This window comes from Gavialis gangeticus, unplaced genomic scaffold (assembly GCF_001723915.1).
Source record: "Gavialis gangeticus isolate Ggan-Ray unplaced genomic scaffold, GavGan_comp1, whole genome shotgun sequence".
NCBI lineage: Eukaryota > Metazoa > Chordata > Crocodylia > Gavialidae > Gavialis > Gavialis gangeticus.
In genome coordinates, this window is record NW_017729029.1 from 46,337,492 (window position 1) to 46,346,123 (window position 8,632).

General features: G+C 44.0%; 1 protein-coding gene across 3 annotated transcripts in view; it reads left to right on the top strand.

Annotated features, from left to right (window-relative positions):
- The first annotated feature begins 214 nt into the window (after positions 1-214).
- Positions 215-8,632, top strand: part of DCX (doublecortin) — a 161,240-nt gene continuing 152,822 nt past the window's right edge. Inside the window, exons 1-2 of one of the 3 annotated variants that reach the window (XM_019521520.1) lie at positions 215-553; positions 2,226-2,616. In XM_019521520.1, coding sequence (XP_019377065.1) covers positions 2,253-2,616 — 364 coding nt within the window. In that variant the 5' untranslated portion in view covers positions 215-553; positions 2,226-2,252. The remainder of the gene's footprint in view (positions 554-2,225; positions 2,617-8,632) is intronic. The other 2 variants (XM_019521521.1, XM_019521522.1) reach the window with 2 other exon arrangements.

Consider the following 8,632-nt stretch of genomic DNA (forward strand, 5'->3'; position numbering starts at 1 on the left):
CTGTTCACGAGAAAAGAGCTGGGCCCCTTCGCCTCCCTGCTCACATTTATTCGCTTTCTTGTGATACGCTGGACATGCAAGTCAAAACTGGCTGCATGCTACTTGTGAAAGCTCTTCCCCCCCTGCAGCTGCAGTCCTTTAACACTGCTGCATACATGTAATTACTCCCTGCCCGCTCCCCACCAAACTGGGGCCAGATGCTGCTGGGGTGATTAGATCAGCTGAAGTCAGTGGGACTTTTGCCTCCAGTAAGCAGTGAGCAATGACTTTGAGACTGCCCCATTAACTCTTCTTGCTTAGCTATAAACGCAGGCAGAACTGGAATGAAGCTGTTCTTCTCTGTGACAACACAGTCAAGGAGATTTTAAATCGAGGATCAGTCACTCAAAAACCATTGAGGCAGTTTTCTGATGAGGGGGCGCACAAGGCACTAGGACCTAGGAGAAGTCTCATCCACCCTGGCAGGAATTTCTTGCTTGGAGCTCAGACAACAAAGGCAGAGGGAGCTTGGTTTTCTTTCTCTCAGCATCTCCACCCTGCGAGCTGAAAACCGGTGAGTAGAGCGTTTATGAGTGACTTCTATGCAGAAAGAAACAGATGTCAGATACAACAGGGAAACAAGAAACCTTCTTTTAAGTGTGTCACAGTATCTGCAGCTTCCAAAAAAAATCCTGGAAAAACCTCCCATTCATTTGGAAAGTTGCTTGAATATTCCACTGCATTATGCATGCCATGAAAGCACATGTATCGTAACTGGCACTGAGAGAGAAAATGTTTGCAACTCGGGATTTATGTGAAAATTGCTGGCATTACCCATCGCTGCTCTGCTGCATGTTAGAGACAATGATGAGATCTTGGACAGGTCACGGTGACATTGTAAAATGCAGAAAATGGGACCTGTTCTGGCAAATCTGATGGGTGGGGAAAGACAGCAACAGCTTTTTCTAGGATTGGGAGCTGATCGCTGAGCCACTAGATTTTAATCCCATTTCTGTCTGGTGTGAACACACTGCTAACGTATGTGAGGTGCATGTTAAATAGTTTTTGCCCAGTGGAGTGACAGCCTTGGAAGGTTTTCTGTATTGCAAGTCTAGGGGGAGTCTTTTGGTTTTATTGCATTTTTGTTTCTTTGGTACTAAGTTTCATTTAAAGAAAATACAAATATCGCCCATCATTTTGTTTGATCTCTGGCTCAGTGCAATTTTCCCCAGAGGGCTGCCTTTCTCGGGCTCCAGTCTCTCTCTTTCTCTCCCTCCCGGTAATACACCACAGCTCAGAACAATGAAAGGTGTGCTTGCAGTGGCATGATGTGAATACTTGCACAAGGATAGTTGCCACAATGAAATCACTTCCTTAAGGATGGGAAGGTTCAGGTAAAAAAAAAGGAAGAAAGAAAGACAAAGAAAGATAAAAGAAATACCCCATTTATTTTCTTTTTTTCCCCTCCTGATTAAATAGGACCAGAACTGAATCCAGGACAGATTTGTGAACTGACCATAGCTCATCAAACCCTCATAGCAATGACAGATTTTTTAGACATTTTTTTTCTTGGAAATGTAGGATGGTCTCAGAAATTGATTGATGGGCTGGGAGGGGGGCTGGGGAGTGGGGGAGGGACTGCTGTATCTGATTGCTAGCCCTTATTGACCAGCCTGTCACAAAGAAAATGCCTATTCCCCTGTGACCATTCTTTCAGAAATACCAGTTTTGTCCTCATTTGAAATATTCAGACACATTGGGTCCTTCTGTGACTCCACAGACTGAAACCCAGCTCAGAGGGATTTGCTCATTCTCTGCAGCCAAAGGAAATCTTGCAAGGCTCAAGGGTTTAATTCATTGCCAACTGTTGTTGTTTGGACAGGATTTGGGAGTTCTGCTTATCATTTTCCTGCAGCTATCCAGCCCAAAGTCTCATTTTACTGCACTTGGAAGCGGCAAGGAACTTTAGTGTGCAAAGTCTAAGCTGCTATTCAAAAATTCATCCCCTCCCCCATAATTGGATCCTTTTAAAAAGCCCAAGATCCCTCCCTCTTTCCCCCACCCCCGAGAATCAATACAAATTTAGGTCAGGGTGAGCAGGATACAGGTCACTTTTAAAATAAACCAATTCTGCTCTCAAAAAACAAAAGCCCAGGCATGGAGTGCATGTAATTTCTCCCAGATTTGGGTTTTGATCAGTCTAATATATTGTTCATATTCTTTCCTCCTCATTTCCCTCCACACAGCTTCAGATCTTTAGGGGTCACCAAACTATGGAACTTGATTTTGGACACTTTGACGAAAGAGATAAGGCGTCCAGAAACATGCGAGGCTCACGTATGAATGGCTTGCCTAGCCCCACTCATAGTGCTCACTGTAGCTTCTACCGAACCAGGACCTTACAGGCACTGAGTAACGAGAAGAAAGCAAAGAAGGTGCGTTTCTATCGCAATGGGGACCGCTACTTCAAGGGGATTGTATATGCTGTGTCCTCTGACCGCTTCCGAAGCTTCGACGCTTTGCTGGCTGACCTGACCAGGTCCCTGTCTGATAACATTAACCTGCCTCAGGGAGTTCGTTACATCTACACCATTGATGGAGCCAGAAAGATTGGGAGCATGGATGAACTGGAAGAAGGTAATTAGCAATGTCCGATGGTTGAGTTACGGTCAGGTGAGGAGGTGGGGGAGAACTATGTAGCACTGTTTGGTTGTGACTCAACAGTCACATTTCTTCTGTGACCAATAGATGACACTATACTATTGTCTGTATTGCGGGGTTGTCATTCATTGAATGGACAGCCAGAGCTTTGGGGAAGGGACTGAAAAACATTTTAGAAATAAAATAAACTATGCAAAGACAAAAAAGAGGCAGTGTGAGAGAAAGTGTGTATGAGTGCATGTGTGAGAAGGGGTTCTGCATGCCTGTAGTTGAGGCACATAAATATACAGGCATGTAGAGGGTGTTTCGGTGGATATGGTCAGAGGTGTGTATGTCTGTGTGCCTGTGGTTGCAGGTGTTGTGCACGGTGTGCTTGGGGTGACTGTGTGTTTGAGGGGGCTGCACAGTATATCTGTGAGTGTGTATGGAAGTCATTTTTGGACACATTGTATCCCCATGGGGATGTGTGTGAGTAGCATAGGGGTTGTATATGGGGAGGAGTTGGGCACAATAGTTCAGTGGAGGTGTGTTTGTGTGAATTGTATCTGTGGAGCCGAGAAGTTTGCACTGTATGACTATATGGGTGTGCTGGAGGAGGAGCTGCATTCAGTGGGGATATTCGGTTTGCCTAGAAAGGGGTGTCTCTATTTGGAAGGAAGATTTGTGAACAAGATGCAGAACAGCATCAGTATGTTGGAAGGAATATGTACAGCATGTCTGAAGGGTTGGGTGCTGGGGAAGATGTATTTAACACTTCTGGAAATACGTACATATGTAGTGGGGGGCAGGGAGGGTTCACGCAGTATTTCCCTAGGGCGGTGTCCTTTATGTTTGCCACCAATAAGCACAAGATGTCTGTATGGGCGTGCCCATGTCTCTGTGGGCGACTTGCACAGTACATTTGTGGGGGTCTTTTCGCATGTCTCTATCTCTGTGGTGATGTGCACAGCACATCTGTGTGGGTGTGTCCATATATCTCTGGGGGGCTATGAACCAGGCAACTGTGAGTGTGTTTGGGAGTTATGTGTACAGCATGTCTGTGTGGTCATGTCTGTGTGTCTCGAAGGTAATATGCACAGTAGGACTGTGTGGGTGTGTTCGAGTATCTTGGGGAGGATTATGCAGAGTATTTCTGCAGGCATGTCTGTATGTTTGCCAGTGCTGTGCTTTGTATGTCTGTAGGCTGTACTGGGAAGGAAATATGCATGGTATTTTTGTAGGGTCTCTCTCTGTATGAATGTGCACATCGACTAAAGGTAGATTTCATCCCTGGAATGTCTTTGTTCCTGTGTGTGCGTTTAGTACTTGTTGAATTGTTGGAATTGCACATTTTTCAAAATGCCGTCTGAAATTCAGATTCATCAGGAAAGCCTGGGCAGGCTGTTCAGTTTGTCCTCGCTCACCAGAGATCTTTCTGCCACGTGACTTACTTCTGAATCTGTGGACTGCCATCTTAAATCGTCTTATTTTCTGGAAATGCCATTAAGACTTTCCAGAATGATATCACAACCTGGTCACTGCCACTTTATCTTATGTTACCACCTTGGGATGAGTCTCTGCAAATGACATAATTCTATGTAATGACAGAGATGAGGACATCCATCATCATTCTGGTGCTCTCTATTCAATTAAAAAATCAACTGTCTGGTTCTTTTTTGGATTTACAAAGGCAACATTTATCTTGATACTGGTTATTTCCACATGTTGACAGGCATTTTATTTCAAACAGACCTGGCCCATTCAGTGAAACTATTGGGGAAGTCAGTGGTGACGGATAGGGGGTGCATGTGCACCCTGTGCATAAGGGGTGTGCATACACCCCCTGAGAGCACTGGTGCACCCCCTCACAGGCTGCTCTCCCCACTTAGGCAACGGGTGGGGGGCCAGGTGGAAGCACCAGTGCTCCCCCCTGTGAGCACCAGCCAGGGAGTGGGAGCACTGGATGAAGCACCATGGCCACTTCCGGGAATGCCATGGCCGCTTCCTGGTCGGGGAGATTGGCTGTGAAGGGACACCCCGCTACCTCCTGCCAGTCACTGGGAGGGGCATGTGCCCCCCTGAAGAAGGTGGCACCAGTCGCCTATGGGGAAAGTCACAAAGCCTTTGCCTTTTAATGGGAGGCAGAATGTTGTAAAGAATAAGATACTACCTATAACATCAAGAGCTTTCAGGCTAGGAACAGAAGTTGCAAATAAACCAGTTTAACTGATCAGAAACTGGTTCAGATCTGTAACACAGCAGAAGTTAAGTGTGCATAAACTGATTTCAAAATGGCCAAAACTTGTTTAAGATAAACCTAGATGAATGTAGTATCAGACTTAACTGATTTAGGTTAAATTGGTTTATTGAACTTCTGTCCCAGATCCCCTCCAGATTCAAGTTAACTCGCAATCCTCCCACATCCCAGGATGCTTTGTACCTCCCCCACAAACCCCCCTCACAGGGTCCAAGCTATCTGCTCCAGCCAAGTATGGAGCCATGCTCTAGCACCTCCCCCTCCCCACCCCCCAGCTTCTTGCCTGAGGCACTCCAGGCATGTGGCTGCATTTCCAAAATCAAAATGGATGTCTGTTCACTTACTTATCAATCTACGCAGCTTAGACTAACCTGCGAAGATTGAATCAATTTAGCCTCAGGCTTTTTGGCTGTCTGTACTTGGCCTCAATGTGCAACACTGAAGATGGTTCTTTGTCCCCAGATTTTGTCCTGTGTAAAATGGGAATATAGATGCTTGCTCACTTTCCTACAGTAACTTTTTAATGAAACAGCCTCCGAATAAGTACTATACCAAGTACCATTACTCAGAGTTTTACTAGAAAAGTATAAAGGTTGTCTTACACGAATCTCTGTCTTTGGAAATTATATACCTTATCACTGTGCCATTGCAATTAGATTAAGAATTGATTTTACACAGATGGAGGTGTGATGGTTGGTTTTTTGCAGGGTTTTTTCCTTTGTGTTGTGTTTTTGTTTTTTTTGGGGGGGGGGTTGGCAAACTAATGATGTGACACATCCAGTTTCAATCTTTCAGTGTCCTAATAGTGGAACTTGGGAACGGTGAGGAGACACACACCAGCCCTGGGCACCATTTTGGTGAGGTTGCCAAAATAGCAGCCCCAGATGGGCAAGGTGCTGGGAGCTTGCACTAGCCCCAGCCTAGCAGCATTCAGGGACCTAACCCTGCCTCCTGCCTCAGTGAGGCAGCATGCAAGGAGATAGCCCTGGCAGCAGCTGCTGTAAGGTAAGACCCTCCCATTCTTGCCCCCACAACCCCTCCTCTGCACTGCTCTCAGGTGCTTGGTACAACAAATCCACACCCCTGCCTCCCTACAACCTTGCCCAGGATGCAAAAATCTTTCTGGTATATCTTAAATATTCCTCACAGGGGTGTACCAGCCACACACAATCATAGAGAAGTAGGGTTGGAAGGGACCTCCACAGATCATCTAATCCAACCCCCTGCCTGAGCCAGGATCATCATGTTGCTGTCTAGATTTTGCTTTTTCTGTAACTTTTTCTCTTTTCAGTAATAACTCCAGAAAGAGAACCTAGTAATCCCTGTTGTTTTTTCCATTTTTGTCATGGAAGTCAACATATCTGTCACATTTCATTTTTATAAACATTTGCATGGACATCACTATCTTACTTTTTCAGGATTGTGGTATATTTCTGCTGGCATGGCTAAATTAATTGCTTAGATTACAGCAGGGTGTGCTGACGCTTGGATTTAGCTTGTCGCACCAAAATGGCAATTTAAAAAATAGCATCAATGAAATGATTTTGAAAAGTAATTCTTTATTTAAAACATAGGTGACTGTGTGGCAGTGTCCTCCTTCAGAACCTCAGCCAATGAAAACATGGATCTGAATGGAATAAAAACAAAGGAAGCCCCACCCAGGAATGAAAATGTAAAGCTAACAGCTTGTTGCCTTACCAACTGCTGATGATAATATTCTCATGTCACTAATGATAATCTGCTTTCAGAAAACCAGAAAGAATAAAAAACTAATTGGTCCTAAGGCAGTCACTGTAATCACACTGTATTTACACTACAGTTGCATGGTCATTGTTTCATGTAACCCATGCAGCTAATTTTAGTATTAATGGTCAATGAAAAATAATTGGGATGCAACTACAATATAACAACATTTGCCATGTTATAAAGTATAACTGGGAAAGGTAGTCACCAAAGGGAAAGACTGGTCTTTATAAACTACTTTTTATAAAACACATAAAATTAGTAGTACTAAGTGCTGCATTCTGTGTTCTCTGATCTATGTCATATAGACATGTGCTGTAACATGGTGGTACCCTAAATACACCTTAATACAACCCTATATAAAATGTACCATGCTATTTTTAAATCTTGCAACTATCCTGACCTTACACAAGCTGAACAGCAGAAGGTTGTACATCTCAACAATGAAAAGAAACTCACAAAACAAGTGTAGTCTTAAGTCCCAATAAAATGTTTCTTCCAGGCTTCCAACAAACTTAGAAGAATGGACAGCGATGGCGTTGAACCATTCTCCTCAACACAGTTCTGGGTTAAATTAATCTTCTTTGCTGTCTGCAATTGTGCTGTTACAAGTCTTTCATACAACACTAACTGCATCGCCCTCCCTTTTTCAATACCATCTTTGACTAATGTTCTCTTTCCACAGCAGGCTGAAGTTCTCCATCTTCACAGTGGAGGCTCATCAGTCATCATACCCTTTGCCCATATGCACTGATGTCCCTAGCTCCCATGTTCTTCCTATGCCTAAATCCTCCTTTTTCAAGCCTGGCTTTGTACTTTTGTTCATACTGCCTCCTGGCCCTGGAGTATTCTCTCTGCCTTTGTCTCTCAACTTCCTTCTCTTCCTCCTTGAGAGCTTCTGTTAAAACCCATTTTCTCACACAGTCCCACCACCTTGCTTTTTCGCCCATAGTCCTCCAACCTTGTTCTCCTCAGCTAGTTCTCATGATTTGTCTTGTATTCATCTTGTTTCAGTTTTTTAACACAAGACACATCTTATCCACGGCTTTGCAAACAGAAATTATCTTTATGGTGCCAGTGAACGGAAATGATTTATTAATTATTACTTTGAGATATTTGAGTGTAATGGCAGGATTGTTAGTAAGCCTGGATCTTGACCAGAGAGGGAACCAATTTCTGTTGGTTCTTCATAATGTCTCTGCACTTCAGCTGGTTGCTACTTTTTTAAAGCTAGGCCAGATAGTGTAGGTTTAGCCCTGCATTTGATCTATGGCTCGTTCTCACTGCTGAGGCTCAGCAAAGCACTTGGACATCTCTGCACCATTACAGATGTTTCAGGTGAGCTCCATCTTAGGGCCCATCTTTAGTGGCTATTCTAGGTAAAGGTAAATAAATGACTGTTTTAGAAAAAAATAGGGGATAAGCCTAGCCAACATCTCTCCTTAAAACATTCTAATGACCCAGACTTTTGGAAACCTATTAACAAATTCCTTTACCCACATTTATGGTACTGCCAAGCTCTCCTTTGTTCACTGGGATACTGTGACCATGAAAGGTGCTAAATAAATGTATTCTGTAGTCTTTTCTGAAGTTCTTGATATTAGGGCAACTCACATCATCTCAGAAGTTCCTGCTAGACCAGGGGCAGGCAATTATTTCGGGTGGATGGCCACTTACCAAGTTTTGGCAAGATGTTGAGGGCTCAATGGCAGGTGCCCCACCCCCTGGTTGCCATCTTGTGACCGGAAGCCCTGCCGCCTAACCCCCGACCTTTGCCACCAGAAGTCCCTTCCCTTGCCCCCAGAAGTACTCCTTTCAGCAAGGGGTTTTGCCATCTCTGAACCAGAAAAATACCAAATTATATTCTAAAAATCAAACATCAAGAACATTCATCAATTTGATTTAAAAAAATATTTTTGTCCTGATTTACATGCGGTTGTGTAGTGTACATAGAGGTGATTGCACAATAACTTAAAATGAAGTCTTACTTTTGTATATTGTGGGGGGCATGGG